Below are 23,004 nucleotides of genomic sequence, written 5' to 3'. Positions count from 1 at the left end.
GCAAATCAACACCCAGCTGGCCTATTAATCTCTATCCTATCTTAATTCCAACTCTAATTACTTCTCTACACAAAGATATAAACAAAACCCTCATCAAATTCTCAGACCGAATGGTTAAAGCTTCTTCTTCGGTTTCGTGACCTATTCAGGTATATCATCACCTAGCTACCAAAGCTTTTGTTTTCTTCTTTAATTTACTGATTATGATGCATGCATTTATATAACAAGTCCAGACCAAGATTTTAGACAAAACCCAAAAAGAAAGATCAATCAAAACGCACAGTCTTTGGGATTAACGGTAGATATATTATAAGTTATGGTCACATAAATAGTATTAATTAAGATCAAGATGAATATTCGATGTTAAAATATATGGATGTTATGAGTTTTATTAATTTTCTTGTAATCTGATTAAATTTCTGTCATCCGCATAGGGTTACTAAAACTTTAAATGTTGAGATCTTATTTGATGGAAAAACGGTTAAGTTTGATGAAGAACTCTATGTAGTTTGCCTAAAAGTATATGCTAAAAGCCTAAAAGTACAAAAAATTTAAAGACATGTAAACTTACCAATTCTTGTTAATGAACTCCGTATACAAAGGTTGGGAGCGGCTGTCCTTCATCCAATTTTTTTTAATGTTTTTAATATCTGAAAATCCCTGTCGTCCATTGTTCCCTATAGAATTTTGATTTAAGTCCCAGACGCATAAAAATAAATCTTGAGTCCGTCACTGCATTAGTTCGGTGAAATAAAGATACAGTTTGGTTAGAAACTATATGGATTTCGCTTATAGGGGTAGGACTCTTTAGGAATACAAAGTTTCTATAAAAAAACCGAAAGTTACACGTCTCTTTCCTAAATAACCTACAGAAAGTTTCACCTCATTGAAGAATTATTATTTAACTAATATTTATATACATTTTGTAGTTTATCCTCATTGAAGAATTATTTTAACTAATATTTATATATACACATTTTGTGTTTTTGCAGTGAAAGAAGGTTAGAGATCGATTGCTGACTTGAAAAATGGCATCTAACGGTAATCTACAAGTTCTTAACGCCCTAGACGGTGCAAAAACACAATGGTACCACTTCACCGCGATCATAATCGCCGGTATGGGCTTTTTCACCGATGCGTATGATCTCTTCTGCATATCCTTGGTTACCAAGATGCTTGGGCGGATCTACTACCACCAACCCGGCTCCCCCAAGCCTGGAAGCCTACCTCCAAACGTATCCTCCACGGTCAATGGGGTCGCGCTCGTTGGAACGCTCTCGGGTCAACTATTCTTCGGGTGGCTCGGTGACAAACTTGGTAGGAAAAAGGTTTATGGTATCACACTCATGCTCATGTGCATATGTTCTATTGCTTCGGGTTTATCGTTCGGAAGCAGTCCGAAATCGGTCATGACCACTCTTTGTTTCTTCCGGTTCTGGCTCGGGTTCGGGATTGGAGGCGACTACCCGCTATCGGCCACCATCATGTCGGAATATTCGAATAAGAAAACCCGTGGGGCATTTATTGCGGCGGTCTTTGCCATGCAAGGGTTTGGTATTTTAGGCGGTGGCATTTTTGCAATTATTGTGTCGTCGGCGTTTAACGCAAAATATCCATCTTCGCCTTACGAAATTGATCCCGTGGGGTCCACGGTTCCTGAGGCGGACTATGTGTGGCGGATTATTCTAATGGGGGAGCGGTCCCCGCGATACTGACTTATTATTGGCAAATGAAGATGCCAGAAACTGCACGGTTCACCGCGCTAGTGGCGAAGAACGCTAACCAAGCGGCCGCGGACATGTCAAAAGTGATGCAAATGGAGATTAAGGACGACTTGTCGAAGGTTGACCAGGTTGTTGGAAAACCTAGTAACAGTTTCGGTCTTTTTAGCAAAGAGTTCCTTAAACGACACGGGTTGCATTTACTAGGAACAACAGGCACATGGTTCTTGTTGGATATTGCTTGTTATAGTCAAAACTTATTCCAAAAGGATATCTTCAGTGCCGTTGGTTGGATCCCAGCAGCCAAAAAGATGAACGCGATTTATGAGGTTTATAGAATCGCTAGAGCACAAACCCTAATTGCATTATTGAGTACGGTACCCGGGTATTGGTTTACGGTGTTCTTGATCGATCGCATTGGGCGTTTTAAGATACAAATAATCGGGTTTATGATGATGACAATCTTTATGTTTTCGTTGGCAATCCCATATGATCATTGGACTCATCCTCAAAATAATATCGGGTTCGTGGTGATATACGCGTTAACGTTCTTTTTCGCGAATTTTGGGCCAAACGCGACAACTTTTGTGGTCCCGGCGGAGATTTTCCCGGCTAGGCTTAGGTCCACTTGTCATGGTATCTCTGCGGCTTCAGGGAAACTAGGTGCGATTGTGGGTGCGTTTGGGTTTTTGTATTTGGCTCAGAATAAGGATCCGGCTAAGGCGGATGCTGGGTACCCTGCGGGTATTGGGGTCAAGAACTCGTTGATCGTGCTGGGCGTGATTAATCTTTTGGGCACGCTTTGTACGCTTTTGGTGCCCGAGTCGAACGGGAAGTCGTTGGAGGAGATGTCCGGTGAGAATGAAGAGGAAGAAACTACCGAACAAGTTTAAACTCAAAGACCGAATTGTTTCATTCATTAATATTAGTTTGTTAAAGATTTAGAGTTATTGTTCTTATTACTTGTTTTGTTTTGGGAACTTTGTTCTTTGTTTTAAACCTAAAATCCAGGTCTGTAATCCAGATCTAGACTGTAATTTTAAACCTAAAATCCAGGTCTGTAATCCAGATCTAGACTGTAATTCGCGGGCGCGCGTGCATGGCGGCGAAAGTCTCCGTAATCTAGACTGTAATTTTAAACCTAAAATCCAGGTCTGTAATCCAGATCTAGATCTGTAAATCAGATCTAGATAGATCTGAAGCTCGGAGCGGAGAGAATTTAAAACCATCACAGATCCGGAGGCTTGATCATCCGAATCAGGTAGTTTCTTTTTTGGATCTACAAATCCTTTTCAGCTTCATTTTTGCACAGATCTGAAAGCCTCTTTTAGATCTATGGATCTTTTTGAGCTTTAATAGAACAAGTCTTGAAGCCTCTTTCTGTAAACTTCCAGATCTGGGTTTTTCTTGTGAGAGATCTGAGAACCGAGACGAAGATCGAAGGGTAGTTCGTTGCCGTCCCACGGATGGCGCCAATGTCAAAACATGAAATGAATCTGACCTGATCCATGACGATGTTTCCACTGATGTCGAGATGAACGAACCACGTCTTGATCTTCTTCTCCCGTTGCTTGAGATCTGCAATGGCCTTTTGGGGGTGTGGAGGTGACTGCTAAGAAATCTCAAGGATCTCTTGTTTACAGACACAAAAATATGGTGATGGCTCTTATTAAGCATGACCCACTAATAAGGAGGTGGAGACCTCCTTATATAGAGAGCCTCATGGCCACCATCATGGTACCCTAATGGGCCTAGCCCAGTTAGGATTACCTCCACAAAACCCTCTCAGCCCAATAACATTGTATTAGTCCATGTAATAAAATAAGCCAAACATAATAAATTTAGGGTCGTAAAACCGGGTTTAGTACCATACCCCTACAAGCCCCTCAAGTCCAGTGTTGCTCCTAGGCGTGCAAGCGTTTAGGTGGAGCGCTGGACTTTATGAGGTGTGTTAGGACATGAAGCGGTTTTTTCCCTTTTTTTTTTCGGCCTTGTCTTTATTGTCTTTGAGTTTTGGGAGGTTTTCTTCATGATGGTGACATGTTGTGGTCCTTATGATAATGATGGTGCGCTAGCATGGATAAGATATAGCACGCATCATAACAATAGTGGCGCGGGGCCTGATAAAAGATAGAGTGCGCGTCTCGATAATAATGTAACATAACTTGCGCGCGAGGCAGCTTACGAGCTATAAAAATAATAAAGCTTGCGCGCGAGGCGACTTACGAGCTATGAGAATAATAAAGCTGGCGCGCGAGGCGACTTACGAGCTATAAGAATAATAAAGCTTGCGCGCGAGGCGACTTACGAGCTATAAGAATAATAAAGCTGGCACGCGAGGCGACTTACGAGCTGTAAAAATAATCAAGCTTGCGCGCGAGGCGACTTACGAGCTACAAGAATAATAAAGCTGGCGCGCGAGGCGACTTACGAGCTACAAGAATAATAAAGCTGGCGCGCGAGGCGACTTACGAGCTACAAGAATAATAAAGCTGGCGCGCGAGGCGACTTACGAGCTACAAGAATAATAAAGCTGGCGCGCGAGGCGACTTACGGGCTATGAGAATAATAAAGCTGGCGCGCGAGGCGACTTACGAGCTATGAGAATAATAAAGCTTGAGCGCGAGGCGACTTACGAGCCATAATATGATGATAATGACTGGCCCACAAGGGCCTCTTCCGCGCAGGATGACTATCCCGGCTTGTCTTCAAAATAATAATGGAGGCACAAACGGCCGGATAATAATAATAATGTCATAGGCGTTTGTGCGGCTCGTAGCCGAACCTGCAAAAACACATCGACTAAAAGTGGATGTATGACAAGGTTCCCATCTTCGGGCAAATTATGAGGCGTGCCCAACCTATGTTGGCGCGTGGCCGTTTGGGATATTATTAGGCTCCCGACCTTTATGTTTGGCGCGTGGCCATGTGGGATATTACTAGGCTCCCGACCTTTATGTTTGGCGCGTGGCCTATGGGTTTACGAGGATTCCCAACCTTTAAGTTTGGCGCGTGGCCTATGGGTTTATGAGGATTCCCAACTTTTAAGTTTGGCGCATGGCCTATGGGTTTATGAGGATTCCCAACCTTTAAGTTTGGCGCATGCGCCACGCGCATATGTCTTGGCTTTGTGTTTTCATGACATCCTGATTTTAAGCCTCGACTATATTTTGTGGGTTGACCCGCCCCGCTCGATGTTAGGGCGGGTGCATACCCCCTTCAATAATCCCATGCGCGGCCCCGACCTGAAACCTCAACTATGTTTTGGCATGTGCTTTGCCTTAGTTGTGCTTAGGTATGTTATGGTCCAACTGCGCAATATGTGGGATGGATGCTATGAGTAATTTGAGCTAAGGCTCATATTATTGGGCTAAGGCCCTGACGTTTTAGAGTTAAAACTCGTCAACGCGTCTGAGCTTGAAGCTCGCGCATGTATGTTTTACTTCGTTTTATTTTTAGTTTGATGTCAATATAATGTTGTCATATTGCTCAAATTAATAAAAGGAAGTGTGAAACATGTATGCAAAAATCAAAATCAGGCTTGCACACGCATGGCGGCGGAGTCGTGACTCGCGGGCGTGCACGCATGGTGGCGAAGCTTGATCCTTGGCAGTGCTCATGCACGGCGGCGGAGTGGTGACTCGCGGGCGCGCATGCATGGGGGTGAGTTGCGTGGACATGCATGGCGGCGAGTCTTTTGCGCAAAACCCACATGGCGGTTTCCGCGGAGTGAAAATTCGCGGGCGCGCGTGCATGGCGGCGAAAGTCTCCGTAATCTAGACTGTAATTTTAAACCTAAAATCCAGGTCTGTAATCCAGATCTAGATCTGTAAATCAGATCTAGATAGATCTGAAGCTCGGAGCGGAGAGAATTTAAAACCATCACAGATCCGGAGGCTTGATCATCCGAATCAGGTAGTTTCTTTTTTGGATCTACAAATCCTTTTCAGCTTCATTTTTGCACAGATCTGAAAGCCTCTTTTAGATCTATGGATCTTTTTGAGCTTTAATAGAACAAGTCTTGAAGCCTCTTTCTGTAAACTTCCAGATCTGGGTTTTTCTTGGGAGAGATCTGAGAACCGAGACGAAGATCGAAGGGTAGTTCGTTGCCGTCCCACGGATGGCGCCAATGTCAAAACATGAAATGAATCTGACCTGATCCATGACGATGTTTCCACTGATGTCGAGATGAACGAACCACGTCTTGATCTTCTTCTCCCGTTGCTTGAGATCTGCAATGGCCTTTTGGGGGTGTGGAGGTGACTGCTAAGAAATCTCAAGGATCTCTTGTTTACAGACACAAAAATATGGTGATGGCTCTTATTGAGCATGACCCACTAATAAGGAGGTGGAGACCTCCTTATATAGAGAGCCTCATGGCCACCATCATGGTACCCTAATGGGCCTAGCCCAGTTAGGGTTACCTCCACAAAACCCCCTCAGCCAAATAACATTGTATTAGTCCATGTAATAAAATAAGCCAAACATAATAAATTTAGGGTCGTAAAACCGGGTTTAGTACCATACCCCTACAGATTGTTTGAAGATTATGACTATCAAATGCTGATTTCAGCATAATTGAAAATGTTGATTGTATGTATCAAAGCGATAGTTTTCCAACAAAACCAATACATGCATTACTTAATACAGTACACAATAATAAGTTAACAATAACAATCTATACTTTTTTAAAAGTTAATTACACATATAGTTTATATGGTTTGATGATTATATTGCTAAAGGTTGTATAATTTATTTGTAAAAAATTAGTTTTAGTACAATTTAAGAGTAACATGTCATTTTATAGAAAAAATTGATAATTTTTTCATTAAGAGAGGAGATATATATGGGATTTTAGTTTTGAGTTGGTAAATATATAATAAATTAATGAAGTTTATATGAGCTTATATGCAATTGCCTCAAAACTTTTATAAAATAAAGGTAATTTTCCGAACATTTATATTTTGTTATTGTAAATTTGTAACTTTAAATAATTAGTATGTAAAGAATCAGAGTTAAAAATACTAGCTTAAGTGAGTCATATTGATGCTGAGTCATGAATAATCATATCTTGTTCGGGTTTTGACATGATTTTTATTTGGTGTGTTTATCACCTTTACTTAAAATGACTAGTTGTTTTTGATTGGCGATGACTATTATTAATGATTAAATATTAGAGTTAATTATTTGGATGTTCCACGTGGTTTGCGCGAATTGCACGTATGTTCTCCACTTTTCTAAAATTTCAAGTACGCTCCCTAATTGCTTCTAATATGTAACGTTAACGCTCCTTAAAACGGATGGATGTTAGATTATTCGGTTAACTGAATGCAAAATGACTAAAATACCGTTATTAAAAAATTAAGTGAGCTAAACATTAAAGGAAACATTAAAGTAAGTGGGACCAAACTTTTTTAATATATAAAAAGAGAGGTATTTTAGGGGTGTTTGTGATTTCTTATTTTGGTCTCTTTATAACTTATGCAAAAGTCATAAGTTATAAAGTTGTAACTTATGAAAATTTTCCATTCATATCATAAACAATCCTAAATACCTTTTAACTTTTTAAAAAGTTAATAAATCATAAGTTGGTGAAAACAAGCAATCCCAAACACCCTCTTAGTCATTTCATACTCACTTAACTAGAAAAACTAACATTTATTCATTCGTAGGATCACATGTGCTACATTTTAGAAACAATGAGGAGCATACATATAATGCTAAAATTGTTGGGAGCATACATGCGATTCACACAAATCACATAAAGCACCCGAGTAATTAACTCTAACAGAATCTAGAACGCTAAAACTCAAAAACCTTCATCTCAGCATGTCATATCCTATTTCAAACCTTGCTTAAAGACCTTCATTTTTCAAAGAACATCAAATCCCATAAAAAACATCAAAATTGTATATATATGTGTGTGTGAGAGTGGTGGCCCACCATAGCTCGCACGACTCGCTCATGTGCTTGAGCTTCAGACTCCATATAGAACCGGACCTCGGGTTCATTTGTACGTTGTGGGTGCTCTAGCTATTGAAGTACTACAAAAATTTGCATATTTAGTAAGTAAAGGGGGCAAAGTAGCACTCTTTAAAAATTAAAACTCCAGGTTGGAGCAAGTATAAAACAAAAAAACATTGCCGGAATATCCTACCGTTCTCTCTATCCCAATTCACCGGCGGCGGAATCTGATCCAATACCGGCCATGAATTTACTGGTCTGTTCACCCTCTAATCCAATTCTCTATTCAATTATTATTATTTCATAAACCCATAATTCAGTCATATATATATATATATATTTAATTAATACCAGGAAAAGATAAACCTGCTGAAGAAAGAAGCAGGAAATACGTCGCCGGAAGTAGTCCCGACAGTCGTCTCCTGGACTGAGACATCCGACTCCGTCTCTCGCCACTTCCAATTTCAACCAGACGGCCAACTCTCCGTGAGTATTTATTTATTTATTTATTTATGTCTATTAGGTGTTCGACGAAATGTCAATTACAACTTATAAGGCCAACTCTGGTAGACCAAAAATCATAACTAGAACGACAACTTCGGTGGTTATTAGCCTCAACTTAACCTCAAGTCATTGGTTATTATTTACCAATGGGTTTTTGGATAATTTGGTTAGTTTCTGGTTTCATTCGTTTACACATTTTTGCTTAGAAACACGTGAAATGGAGTTATAAATACATGAAATGCAGGTATCATAACATGGAATGGATGTATAAATACATGAGATTGATTTATAAATTCTTGAAATGGAGGTATAAGCTAAGAAATATATGAAATACAAATGGTTAAGTTAATTTTGGTTAACCGAGGGTACACCCCAATAACTGATTTACGCTTAATTTGATTAATCGATTTTTGGTTAATTACGGTTCGGTTTTGTTGGTTAATATGGTTAATTATTACATGAAATGGAGGTGTATTTACATGAAATGTAGGTATAAGTACATTAAATGTAGGTATAAATAAAGCATGAAATACATGAAATGAATGTATAAAAGCTTGAAATGTATGAAAGTATGAATGGTTCAGTTAATTTCGGTTAACCAAGGGTACACCAAATATCGATAACCGATTTTCGGTTAATCGATTTTTGGTTAATTTCGGTTTGGTTTCGTTGGTTTTCAGTTCTGTTTTGGTTGACGGTTCGGTTATTGCTCTTTGGAGGTGGTTCTTGATTTGCCATAGTTAATTGGGGATTTGTTCTTTAGGTGAAGGTGCTTAATGACTCAAGACCAATTATCCACAAAGTTTCTGAGTCTTTTGTCAATACTTTCTTCCCTTCCGGTTATCCATACAGGTGAATTCATAAACTCCTATTTTAAGTTTTTTTTAACTGTCATTTCTTATGAAACTCAATCTAGTGTAGTGTTAATGAAGGGTATCTCAGATACACACAATTTAGAGCATCACAACACCTTTCCAGTGCAGCATTATCTGTGTTATCAACTCAGGTCTTCTTTTGATACTTCATATTATCACATAATTCCATTCATTATAAAATATTTTTATTGATTTTTCATATTTCTTTTGCAGTCATTGTTATACGCTGCAGGATTGAGACCTACACCAGCACAAGCAACTGCTGTTAGTTGGGTAAATCCACTTTTTCCACCAAAAATCCGAGATTCGGAATCATTTATTTGACTGTTAGTTTCATTGTTGAAACAGATACTTAAAGATGGCATGCAGCATGTGGGGAAGCTGATTTGTAGCAATTTAGGTGCAAGAATGGATTCTGAGCCCAAACGATGGCGGATTTTTGGTTTGGATCGTTTCAGAACACGCTTTAAAAAATAATTTTGTTTACATTTTCACTGAAATTTTGTACTTGTGATATTTAGCTGATGTGTTATATGACTTTGGCACCGGATTGGAAGTTCTTTCCCCATTATGCCCTCAGTTGTTTCTTGAAATGGCTGGACTTGGAAACATCGCAAAGGTAGTTTTTTTGTTTATTTAGTTAAACGAACGGATATGAGCACATGTCTCATTCGTTCATTTATGTTCATGAACATTGGCTTATTTATGTTTGTTTAAGTTCGTTTGTCTACGTTTGATTATATATTGATTTTGATTTTTATGTCCTTTACAATTTAGTCTAGTTTTGTGTTGATAAAATATCACCCATTACAATTTAGTCTAGTTTCATTACTTTTTTAGGACCAACACATTGGTATCCACGCTTACTTTTAATGGTGTTCGCCTGGTTATGCCTTTTCATCTATTTTCAGTTATGTTTGTTCATATGTGTTTGTTTACGTTCGTGAACTGCTCGTTTTTACTATTAACAAACGGACATAAATGAAGACAAGCACGCTCATATTCTTAACAAATGAACATGAGAAAACCCCATTCGTTTAGTTCGATTTTCTGTCCTGTTAAAGTTAAACAAACAAACACGAACATGCCCCGTTCGTGTTCATTCGTTTGTGTTCGTTATTCATTCGTTTATACTATTAACAAACGAACACCCTCATTTTCTTTAAGAATGAACACAAAAAAGAAAACCTTGTTCGTTGTTGTTCGTGTTCATTCGGTTCGTTTGCAAACTAAGTTTACATGAAAATTATTTCATCAATAACAGATCTTGATTTTGTAATTTGATAGGGGATGGCAACTGTTGCTGCAAGAGCAACAAGATTGCCAATTTATTCTTCGTTCGCTAAAGAGGGCAATCTTAGTGATTTATACGCAAAAGGCGAGGCGATTTCTACTGTGTTTAATGTGGTCGGATTAGGTGTCGGGATTCAGTTAGTTTCTACGGTTTGCTCATCAATGCAAGGAAAGGTATATATTATTAATATCTTGCAAACAAATTGGTTTGCGTATTTTAAATCTTTATTGCTATTTTGCAGATGGTTGTTGGATCTTTTCTTTCTGCAATACATATTTACAGTACATATGAAGAAATGAGATCGGCTCCTATTAACACGCTAAATCCACAACGAACTGCAATGATCATAGAAGGTTTCTTGAAGGTTATGTTTCGTTTCCTCTTGTTACTTTTATGATATCTAATTATCTAAGCTATATAATGTTATTACTCTTATGTCATAAGATGTTATTCAGAACTGAATACGAACGAAGCATTTTTATATACATACTAATGGATAAATATGTTAATATTTAGTTGGCCAAACTGTTTTGACTCATTCGGTTATTTAACTGTATGTTACGATTCAGACAGGAAAGGTATCAAGTCCTGCAGACCTAAGATTCAAAGAGGATCTTTTATTTCCGGGTAGGGTTATAAAAGGGGCGGGAAATGTTAAGGTGGGAAGAAATTTGCACAAAGTTATGAAGCCTTCAAAACTTAGACAACTTAAAGAAATATTTCCAGATGAAAAATTTGTTTTGAATTTTGGAAATACATCAGTAGATATGGTGTTGGAGCAGGCCGCTAGCGGTGAGGATGCGCTACGAGGGTGGTTGGTGGCGGCTTACGCCTCTTTGGCCACCAACCGAGAGGTTGAAGTGCTAGAAGAAGCTTATGAAAAGATGAATATGGTAATGCCAACATTGGTGTCTGAGCTACGTGCAAAAGGGTGGCATACCGATCGGTTTCTAGACGGAACGGGTAGTCGTTATGGTTTTTAGTATCTGTAGATTTATTTTGTAATTAGGTTTTCATGTATATGCATGTTTGAGATGAAATGCTGAATGAAAGTATGAATTTTGTTTGAAAGCAAGTGACTCTTATATCATAGATCATAGGGGATGTGGGTTGGGAGATAACGAAGTCGTTGACTCTGGAGAAAGCTCTGTTGCGCCTTCTCTCTAGATGTATGTTAGTGATAGGTTCTTTGGTAACTGGATGATCTTAGTTGGCCAAATACATAGCAAAAGCTCATCTTTCTTTCATTACACTATATATGAACAAGTTCCTGTATAAAAAGTCTCAAGGTAGGCTTTAATGATATCGATATTGATGTTTAGATGAACTTATTTTGTCCCATGAAATATGGATGTCTCAAAAACAATTTTTAAACATGGACCAATTACATACATCATAAGTAAAAGGTTTCACTTTTTATGTTTTCAATAGATTAAAAGGATAAAAAGATACTTTCATATTATAAGCATAATTTCAATTTTTGTTAAAAATAAAAGAATATGGCTTTGGGGCATTCGAAAGAAGCCAGAAGTGTTACGTGTGATTGAAAATGCATAAATAGAGACCAAAATGAAGAAATAGAATAAAGAAATGAAAGCAAAAATACATAAATGGAATTTCAAATGCATAAATGAAAACCAAAATACATAAATAAAGACCAAAATATAAAAAAATGAAAGCCAAAACACATAAATGTAGGCCAAAATGAAGAACTGAAAGCCAAAATGTATATTGAGGCCAAAATAAAGCAATTGAAGCAAAAATACATAAATGAAAGCCAACATTCATAAATAGAACTGAATAAATGGAGGCAAAAATGTATAAATGGAGGTCAAGATGCATAAAAGAAAGCCAAAATACATAAATGAAGACTAAAATGCATAAATGAAAGCTTATATGAAGAAATAAAATCCAAATGCATAAATGGAAACCAAAATGTATAAATGGAAGCCAAACTGAAGAAATGGAGACCAATACGCATAAATGGAGGACAAAATACATAAACAAATGCCAAAATGAAGAATTGGAGGCCAAAATGCATAAATAGAGCCAAAACGCATAAAAGGGAGCCAAAACGCATAAATGGAAAATGAAAATGAAGAAATGGAAGCTAAATGCGTAAATGAAGGCTAAATTGAAGAAATGGACGCCGAAATGCATAAATGGAAGCCAAAATGCATAAACGGGTGCCAAAATGTAGAAAAGGATGCCAAAATGCATAAACAATGGCCAAAATCCACCAATGGAAGCCAAAACGCATAAATGGTGGCCAAAACGCATAAATGGAGATCGAAACACATAAATGACGGCCAAAACACATAAATGAAAACCAAAACGCATGAATGAAAGCTAAAATGCATAAATGAAAGCACGAAGAAAATCTGAGACCCAAAACAAAGCATTGAAGATGCTCTTATTCTCGAATGATGCAAGGACGAATGGCTTGCGATGGTGAGCGGTGACGTGCAGGGTGGTCTTAAAAAGACCATAAATTAAATTTTAAAAATATGAATTCAATTTGTATCCAAAAGTATAATTGTGTTTATATGTATTTTTGTGTTTTGCATACGGGCTTGTTTGCTGATTTGTGGGGGTAAGTGAGAGGCTGATGGCTTGCAGTGTTCGTGGGCTTATGGATGTTTACATCCATATTTTACGAGTTTTCATTTTATCTGGTTTTATCATCTTGTGTCGGTCGCCAGCGTCTCAATCACCATCGTTTTGATCCAAGAGTAATCTACATCAGAGCTATCGTTAATTATTGGGCTTTATCTCTTACAATTGTCTCAGTTTTTTATCTTCATTTGATTTGGGGTTTATTCAGTTGATTCCTGTCTAGTTCTTTTGTTGTTTTGATTGTATTTGTATGTTTGATAACATAATCAGATCGTTGTTTTAATAGTCTGAATTTCCTGTTCGATTGATTCAGTTTATATTTCTTCGAACACTTGAATTGTTATTGGGTTAATAAGAAGTGTGATCTGCGTTCTCGGGTTTAAAATACAAGGAAAAGAAATGATAAGATTGAACAGGGGAAGAAAAGAAAAAAAAATTATATACTTAAAGGGCATTCTCGAGTTAAAATAAAAGAAAAGAAAAGAAAGTGTTAATTACATTCTTGAGTTAGATCGGAAGGAAAAGATAGGAAAAAAAATGATAACTTTACAATTATGTCCTCATAGCCAAATAGAAAAGAGAATTAAAATAGGGTAAATTAGTAATATTATAATGAGCTATAAACTTTTCTTCACAATCCGGCCATATTTGGCAGGAAACTTTTGAAGGAAAAAAAACCCCACTTTTCTTTCCATTCTCTCTCTTTTTTTTAAATAAAAACTCAAGAATGAAAAAAGAAATTTTTTTTTATCTTTTCTTTTCTAAATCTTTAAATAAAAAACTCAAGAATGCAATGTTGGGTTTAATAAGATATGATTCGATGTTTGTGGCATTAAGCAAAATAGTTTATACTGCAATATCACTACAAATTAAAGTTAATTAACATACAAACGAACTAAGGGTCGTAGGTTCATTTATTATTGTCATTCAATGCCTCGTAGTCTTTTACATACAACTCGACACTGACCAACAAACTGCAACACCTTAATTTTATTCTTTACAAACGTACGTACTCTCGACCATCCAACTACAACCTTAAGCCTTCGACTCACCACCAACAAAGGGGGGAACAAAACGTTGGTAGGATATGTCACCGTGTGCGAACATCACAGATTCCCGCCTATTGTACTTGAGTTTACGCGTGTCTTCTCTCGACAACTGATACGCATTTGCTATGACGTCCAACGGCAACGCCCTCATGACCGACTTCTTCCCAGCTAAGGTGTTTATTACCGAATTGTCGTTGGCCCTGAAGGATATCCACGTGCACCCACCCTTGTTCACCGGCTTTGTTTCACCACCGCAAAACCCTGTGGGATCACCACTAGCTGTTGTCCGTTTGTCACGTACAGTATGTTGTGCGCGTTTGGTATCCAGTACGGTGACACTATAATTTATCATTCATCATTATCATTTTGGTGGAGTTTGAATTGTTTTCTTACCCTGTTGAGGACGCCACGCTCGACGATGAGTTGCCGTTCCTTAAGAATGGGGAACTTGAAGATGTTAAGATTTGTGCATTGACCGGCTTGCGGGTTGTAGAAATCGGCTTTTGAAGGATCATTGATATTCATCCGTAACTTCATTGAGCAAATGGTTTCTTCTAGACCATTAAGACCATCGTAATATTTAACTTCGGGGCTGAATAACTTGCATGCCTCCTTCCACCAACACAATGTGACCCCTCTGGTCATTCTCACTCTTGAGCAACTGTGCCGTCTCTTGATCTACATTAAACACAGCTGCAATAATTTCAACTGGGAATGCTTTGAATATGTTTTCGGACCCGGTTTGTTGTGATTGCCCTTGTTGACCTGTTCTTTGCCATAAACTTTGTTGTTTCACTTCTATTTGTGCTCCTTGTGAGCTTCCCGCTAGGAAGAATCTCTACAACGTCAACAAACATTAATTATAAACTAGACAACTTTGATATTGATAAGAGTATATCAGTCCTAGAAACCTGGACAATTGCAACCGAAAAAAGATAATGGTAAATACTAGGGGTGTTCAAAAAAATCCGAATCCGAATCCGTATCCGAAATATCCGAAAATCCGAATCTCGGATATCCGAATTTTCGGATTTGGATTCGGATTCGGATAGTGATTTTGAAAATATTCGGGTAGTTCGGATATCCGAACTATCCGAAAGTTAAATTTTATAGTTTTTAATTATTTATTATGTTTGAATATAATATATGTTGAGAACCCTAAATAAGTAACTGCCTTTCATATTCACACATTCAGATACAAAACTGACAGCCGCCATTAACAAATTCAAAGCTGCTCAATTCATTTGCCATCACTTAGTTCACATCTCCGATCTCAGTTCTCTTCTCGTCTCCGACCACCACTACAATATTTTTGACTCGTAATATGAAATTAACGAAGTCGATCGACCTGTTCTATTTTTGGTTTCATTGTTGATGCTCTATTGAATTCAATATGGGTTAACAAGAACTGCAGATGCCATTGTTATATAGATCTGTTTAATATGGGTGAAAAAGGGATCTGAAGGCTAAGAAGAGGAAAGAAAAACTTTATTTTTTTCAGATATTCGGATATCCGTTTCACTATCCGAACGGATATCCGAACTTCGGATATCCGAAATTTCGGATACGGATTCGGATAGTGAAATCCACTATCCGAAATGTTTGGATATCCGAAGTTCGGATATCCGACTTTGAACAACCCTAAATTATGCTACTTGCGTATATAACTATTCTACTTGCGTATATAATTAACACATTAATTTCATTTGTACGATAACTTTCGGGACAGTTGTAAACATAAAATACCCAGTACTAGAAACCTAAACAATTTACGATAACTTTGTGGACAGTTGTAAACATAAAATACTCATTACTAGAAAACTAAGAAAATGTTATTAGAAAAGTGGACAGTTGTAACCATAAAAGAAAACACTATACTAGAAAGGGTTAGGCTAAACGTACCCCCTCCTTTGCCAAGGATACACTTTCCTGAACTTTCATTTCTCTTAACATTTGTAATTAACATTGTTAGTCCCTCTTATTTTATTTTATAATTTTCTCAAAATATCAAATAAAGAACTATTAAGTTTTTATTTTTGTTCTACAGTCTTTTTTATATATTTTTATTATTATTTTATTTCTTTAAGATCTTATTAAAAGTTAGTTTATTTTTTACATGTATTAAAAAAGTTTTGTATACTTTCTCTAGCTAGTTTTTTTTTTATTTTTTTTTATAAAATGTACTCAAAACAATTTTTAAAATTTCTTTTTGCTAGGTTCAGGCTTCAGATACATGAGATTAATGTTACCTAAGAAAAGAGCAAAATTTGGTTATCAAGTTGTATGTTATATTGTTATTTAACCCTTTTATTTAAAAAAAAAGTAATACAATTTTTTATAAAATAATGTAAACTATCTTTTAATTAAAAAAACGCTCTCCAAAAAGATTAAAACAAGTATACGAAAAAAAACATCTTTTTAAAACAAGAAAAAGAATGTTTTTTAAATAAGAAAAAAAAACATTTTCTAAATATCCGAATTTTTTTTTGTTTTTTCTTTTTAAATGCTTTTTAATATAGATAAAAAGATAAATAGAAATTTTAAAAAAAAAATAGAAAAAAATGTTTTTTGAAAATAATAATGATAATAAAGGATAACAAAATGACAAAAGAATAACAAAAAGGTTCTAATCATATTAATACAAAACTTTAAGGAAAGGGTATGTATAAACAAATGGGAGGGATGTACGTTTAGCAGCACCGTACTAGAAAACTGACAACTGTTACCGGAAAAAATTGGCATTAAAAAATAGACAATTGCAGCTGAAAAAATAAATTCATAAAACCAGCGACTGATTTGCGACCAAAATCTTAATAGTGCAAATTTAGCGTCCAACCATGATTTGGTCTCGCAAAACAGTCCGCAAATTTTGTTAGCTTTCTAGTACTACTGCTACACGTAATGCAAGTAATGTATGTAGGCTATATTGACTTACCCTGTGGCTTGGGTCAAGCTGATTATCATTGTTTGTGGTGTCAAGTAAAGCAATGATAAGAAGATCGTTCTTTCCGTCGTGTTGTAAAGCCAGTGTGCGGCTCCGGTAGGGATGACCACCACGTCTCCTTGCTGGAAGTGTTCGATCTTCTGGTGGCGATCGGTGAACGAGCTTCCACCTTTACGTCCTTCGAATTGTTCCGTCGATACTTCGAATGTCTCCGGGCAGCCAGGCAACATCACTCCTTGGAAACCACTTCCTATATATCCCAACAAAGAATAATATCAACATTCAAAAATCTTTTCTGTTACATATTCAAAGCATATAATTAATATGCTATATTAATTAAAGTTTATACGTAAATTATTAGAATTTTGTATGTAGACAAAGTTTGATATAGCTATCTTATTCTAATTATGTTATTATTTAATTAATTAGGCTATTACAACATTGAATGGTCGTCCACAAAATACTTGGATGAACATTTGATCATCGATATGGTTAAACTTTAAAGTTTTTTTTTGTTAAAATGGCCAGGCCGGCCATTAGGCCGTTCTGACCATAAAAGGTCAGACTTCAAATTTTTTTGGTTAAAAAGGCCGTAACACCTCTATTTAGGGGGTGTTTGGGTGAGCTTTTAAAACTTGCTTATTTGCTATTTGTTTATTGAAAAACAAAAGGTTGTTTGGCAAAGCTCCTCTAAAAGCTTCAAATTGAAGCTTTTCAAAAGTTGCCTTTGCTTTTCAAAAAGCAAATAAGCAAAAAAGCAATTTTAAAAGCTCACCCAAACACCCCTTTAGAGGGTTGTTTGAAGCAGTGTGGTATTAGATGTTATAGATAACCCAATAACACAATAGATCGAGCTCTAAATATATAACACAATACATACATGAGATGCAATAAAAGTGTTTTTATGTTAAAGTTTCTATTATAAGTTTATGTTACATTAATCAATGTAAGGTTATGCTTACCTTGTTCGACGAAGAAGAGGATAGGGAAGTTTACGTAGGACGGCAAATTAGAAGTCCTTGTGGATGAACAACGCGGCGGATGATCTCTACACCTGCACAATTGAACTGCTGTTCCGCAGAGTTAAAAGAACTCGGTGTAACCGCCTTCAGGTCAACGGGTACAAGAGCATTGATTTGTTGAAACTGGCACTGGTTTTGCTGTTGGAAACTAAACGTATGGTTGTAACGCAAGGCCGCCATGGATGAGAAGTAGGAAGCTCAAGGAAACAAAGAGTTTAGCCATCTTGGTTGCTTGGTTGGGTTGTGATGGTGATGGTGGTGGTGGTGGGATTTATAGAGGTGGGTGGTGGTGTCAGAGAAATTTAAGGCAAGTTGTAGCTTGCATGGCATGGAAGGATGACTAGGTTACACATAGGGTGAGTGGGTTCTGGTTTTGCACATCTAAGAGCGGCACCGGGTGTCTTGTTTGGATTTTGTGTTCGAATAGAATATGTGTGCTATCACCAACCTTTTAGGGTTAATTAATGTTCGAAGGAATTTTGTTACCAACAAATAGTTTTGTCTAATTTAATTTATCTAGTATAATTACTTTCTAAGTAGGGTATTGGTATTGAGGGCCTTTTTTTTCCTAATTAAATTCATTCATGTTCTTATTGTTAAATGTTAATGATGAAAAGTTTGGATAAAAATAGATAACACATTTAAGTATAGTTTAACATATAAGTATAGTATTAATCGTGGTTTAGAAAAGCGCACACGTACTAGATGCGTCTAGGACCAAGGTGACACACGACGCTATGTTGTGTGCTTTAGACTACATATAGCGAATATTGTACCAAAAGCGAGCGCTTCAAGGTTTTTTTTAGAGGCGACAAGCCGATGACTTGTGCGCTTGATGAGTGGGTAAAAGAATGCGTTTTTAATGTCTAATATCGTGTGTTTTTAGCTATTTATATATATCGAACACGATTACTTTGAGATCTTTTATGATTGCAGGTGTGTTGGTGCTTAATGGAGCCAAAATGGAGCTTAATGGAAACTATTGGGATGATATTTGAAAGTTAGAACGAAGATGAATGAGGTCGATAGTCAAGATATGAAGAAAAAATGAAGAAGACCATACAGGCTGCAAATTGTGCTGTCAGGGCCGCAATTTGTGGTCCTGTATGGTAAGAGAGGCCGCATGCACGGGCGCAGATCAGGGAATTTTGGTAAAGGAGGCCGCAAGTTGCGGTCCTCTGAGCACAAATTGCGGCCTAGCTCGTAAAAAGACGCGGATTTTAGGTTTTTGCCTCCATATATAAATATAACCTTAAGGTTACAAAAAGGGAACCTCTCCCAGCTGTTTTTGGGTATTAGGAAGCCATTTTCCACCATCCCAACACCTACTAATCACCACAATCATCCATGCTTTCATCCTTCCACACCATAATCATGCTATTCAAGATGAAGATGCAAGGCTAAAGCTTCTGTGACCATCTCCGGGAGTAGGGTTGTGTTTGTAAGCAAGACCTTTTGTATTTTGAATCTTTGCATTGGAACTATAGTTGATTAGTCATTCGGTTGATTAATCTTTTGCGTTTGTTTGTGCATTCAACAGTTTAGGTTATTATTCAACCAAACCAATTGTTCAGATCAAGTTCTGTCAATCAGTAAGGTCAAATATCTAGTCTTTTGATTATAGGTGTAAGCAAACGAGTTTTCCAAATAAGTATAATCAATTGGTCTAGTTGCTTCACAACCTGAAACCTGGAGTTTGGTTACTTTTCTTTTAATTGTTTTACAACTAAATCAATATTTAATCTGCTTGACATCATCTGTCCACCTAGCATAGTTAGTTACTAAGTATTGAACTTGATTAGCGCTTTCTACTGATTCCCTGTGGATTCAACACCTTACTTGCCCTAGCTAGTAAAGGTAATTTTTATAAATGTTTTTGATTGACCTTTCGACATCGATCAGCGCTTCATGCAAATGGCAATAAAACAGAGACGTTGAACTAACCTTTCGGAGAAAAGGGTTATACCAAGTTGGAAAAGCTAAAATGCTTTCCACAAGAGGTAGATTGATCGTGTTCACCTCGATTCCGGGTTCTATTGGTATTTATTTTATATCTTTATTCTTAATGATGGTTAAAGTAAAGAATAAACTTAAAAGACCGTAGTTTTTTTTTGAATGACCGGAGAACCCCTTGGGTGAAATGAGACTTGGTATGGGCCTTGAAAGAGAAAGGAGGGTAGGAATGAATCTGGATAAAGCGATTGGAGTTTGAAATTGAATTATGATATTGTCTATTACTTCGCATTTAAGGATATTATTTCTTTGTCTACGATTAAAAGAAAGCTAGGTAGGAGATGGATTTCAGTAGCATCTGAATTGATTATTGGGTTGATGATTGTCTTCTTTGGAATTGCCAACACCCTATTATGGGGGTGGGGAGGAGGAATACCAATTCAATGATTTATGTCATCTGATTCAACAAGCTAGTTTATCAACAAAGTATTTGGGACAAAGACTTCGCAATTGTTTTTTGTGGTTAACCAAGTCAGGAACTTTATTGACCTTAAGGTTCTGCCGGAGACTGATTTAGAAAGCGCTTTTGGTTTAGGTGCCAATGAAATTCAACCAGAGTTATTGGGGGATTGATATTCCCTTGATACTCTGTTCTATTTGTTTTGATGGTGTTCAGACGACGGATCATGTTTTGGGAGACTGCAAGGTGGCGAAAAGAGCATGGAGGTTTGTGGCTTGTTGATTAGAGTTTACTTGGCGTCAAAGGAGTTGGTCTTTGCTTGGATACTGTTTTATGGAGATACAGAAATGATTACATCTTTGCCACGAAAAAACCAAAGTGCTTGGTTTTGATGATATTGTTTATTATTTCTTTTTATGATTTTCTGGTATGTATGTAAAAGGTAAAATAGTTTGTGTTAAATTGGTTGAAAAACCGGCGCTAGTGATGTAATTCTTGTAGTTGTTTTCCCTTAGCTTCTTACCAGTGGGTTATTTTTATATTCAATGTTTAAAGGAAATATGAATTCTCACGCGGATTTTATATAGGGGAGGTGAAGAGGTAGGGTCTTGGACTCACCTCAAAAAAACCAAAACCTCGACAGGAAAATCCATATCTTTCATTGGAGCAATGTTGCTCACTGAAGCCTACACTAAAAAAGAGCATGATGCCAGCGGAGGCTCACCTTACGCCAAACAGCACTTCTGACATTCTAGAAGGATTGACTTTAAAATCATCCTAGGTATTACACAAAAAAGAAGTATCTTAGTGAAAGTCGAAAGGGATCTCCAGCCAATAAGAGAACAACACATCATTAATAGTATAACATAGTACGAATGTCGCCGCCAGTCAGTCGCTTTATCCACGAACTCTATTTGAGCACGTGCTGGCTCATTGATTGGTGCATTTTCTGACAACGCAGCTGACCCACTTCATTCTCTCCTTCTCTTTGGCTATAAATATCGTCCTAACACCAATGGTAAAAGGATCTTCTCCTTCTCGATTTAAGTATCCCAATTTTCCAGTTATCCATATTGATTCTCACACAAGAGGTGGTTATGAGAATACCCCCTTTTTCCTTGTAACGAGCTCACGATTTTCTGTTTTGTAGGTTTACCACTCAGATTAACCGGATTGTGTATAATCCCCCGCCGAAAATATTAAAAAAAAAAGGAAAAAAAAGGCCCTTTTGTCGTTTAGGGAGCGGTGTTCCCACTACACTTGGACTAATAATTATTGATTTTTTTCCTTACAAATAAAGTTAAAACATAAAAAAAGAAAGAAAGAAAAACCAAACTCAGCAACCTTAAAGAATAGAATTAGCATTGACAATGAAAAAAAGAAAATCAACTGGCAAAATAAAAAATATAAACTATATTTGGGGCTGTTTATTTTCTAAAGTCGGTGTAACGGGGCATCGACGGACGAAGATGACAATCATCATCTAACTATATTATTAAAGCAATATAATGTTTTTACGTGACATTCAACTAGCATGTCCACATAGAATTTCAACTCATCAATTTTTCATTTATATAATTTCCATATTTTAATTTGAATATTAATTTTAATCATTAACTCCTAAGTTGAAGAAAATTTCATAGTAAATTATTATAATAATTATTTATTTAGTAATAAAGACAATTAATTGTTTTAATTGTTATTTTTTAAAAAAAATTTAGACTTCATTATTTATTTATTTATCTTTTTTTTTGGAAATTATTTATGAGTGTTTAGACTGGATGTATGAATGTTTGGATTGAAATGATGGTTTAAGTCACAAGGTTTGGATTATATTGTTGTTTTATTTAACGCGCGGTTTAATAAGAATTATAATTATATCTCATTGTTATATTAATATTTTTAGCATTTTATTATGTTATGTACTTAAATGTTTTATAATTTCAATAAAAATAGTTTTCATAACATACAACTTATGTTACACCATTTATATGCTTACGATTCATAGTTTACAACATAGATGATGATGTTTTAATTAATATGTATTTTTTGTTTCATGGTATAAGTTAGAAATATACGGCATAACTTAGAATTATATTTTAAATTGTTATTTTTCTCCATTTGTCTTTGTATGTTTGATTCTTTTTAATTAAAATAGCAATGTGATACCTTAAAACAACAAAATGCTATATTATCTGACGTTTACAATTCATTAAAATGTATATCACCCACATGCGCGCGCACACACATATATATGAAGTTTTATATATTTTCCATCCGAGATCTAAGCTAGTAAAGGAATATATATATGAGAATATCCCATTTTGACACATCATCATTCATCTTTTGTAGCTTGTTGATTTGGGATGGTACTTGTAATAATAATAACTAGCAGGTAGACCTGCCGCGTTGCAGCGGGGCTTTAAACAAACATTAAGAAAGTGGTTACAAAGTTCGTAGCTTGCATAATTTATGTTTTCATGATAAATTTATTACATTTTTGTTCAATGACGGGCTCAGGTTTAGCCCAGAAGCTTTAGTTTTATTGTTTTGGAGACGAGCTAATCAACACGATTGATAACAACAGTCTATATTCTAAATT

General features: G+C 36.5%; 1 protein-coding gene and 2 pseudogenes across 1 annotated transcript; 2 read left to right on the top strand and 1 right to left on the bottom strand.

Annotated features, from left to right (window-relative positions):
* Positions 1-1,004: 1,004 nt before the first annotated feature.
* On the top strand, positions 1,005-2,658 carry LOC143601598 (inorganic phosphate transporter 1-4 pseudogene; annotated as a pseudogene).
* A 5,229-nt stretch (positions 2,659-7,887) lies between these two features.
* Positions 7,888-11,409, top strand: LOC143601597 (protein root UVB sensitive 2, chloroplastic-like). The gene is made up of 10 exons (XM_077078971.1): positions 7,888-7,941; positions 8,040-8,171; positions 8,953-9,041; positions 9,111-9,195; positions 9,278-9,337; positions 9,413-9,506; positions 9,586-9,683; positions 10,352-10,531; positions 10,600-10,722; positions 10,928-11,409. The coding sequence occupies exons 1-10, from the start codon at positions 7,930-7,932 to the stop codon at positions 11,339-11,341; spliced, it is 1,287 nt and encodes a 428-aa protein (XP_076935086.1). The 5' UTR covers positions 7,888-7,929; the 3' UTR covers positions 11,342-11,409.
* Positions 11,410-13,912: 2,503 nt separating this feature from the next.
* LOC143601596 (11S globulin seed storage protein Jug r 4-like) lies at positions 13,913-18,212 on the bottom strand (annotated as a pseudogene).
* Between the last annotated feature and the right edge of the window lie 4,792 nt (positions 18,213-23,004).

This window comes from Bidens hawaiensis, unplaced genomic scaffold (genome assembly GCF_021521415.1).
Source record: "Bidens hawaiensis isolate Kalapana, Puna unplaced genomic scaffold, B.hawaiensis_p1.1 tig00056815_1, whole genome shotgun sequence".
NCBI classification, from domain to species: Eukaryota; Viridiplantae; Streptophyta; class Magnoliopsida; order Asterales; family Asteraceae; genus Bidens; species Bidens hawaiensis.
Note: the sequence above shows the minus strand (reverse complement) of the source record. Positions and strands in the feature narration are given on the sequence as shown.

Bases quoted from the DNA above. Each gene is read 5' to 3' on its own strand.
- LOC143601597 (XM_077078971.1), top strand. The intron at 9,196-9,277 runs GTCTTCTTTTGA...TTTCTTTTGCAG, and splicing joins TATCTGTGTTATCAACTCAG to TCATTGTTATACGCTGCAGG. The intron at 9,507-9,585 runs GTTTGGATCGTT...TGTGATATTTAG, and splicing joins CAAACGATGGCGGATTTTTG to CTGATGTGTTATATGACTTT.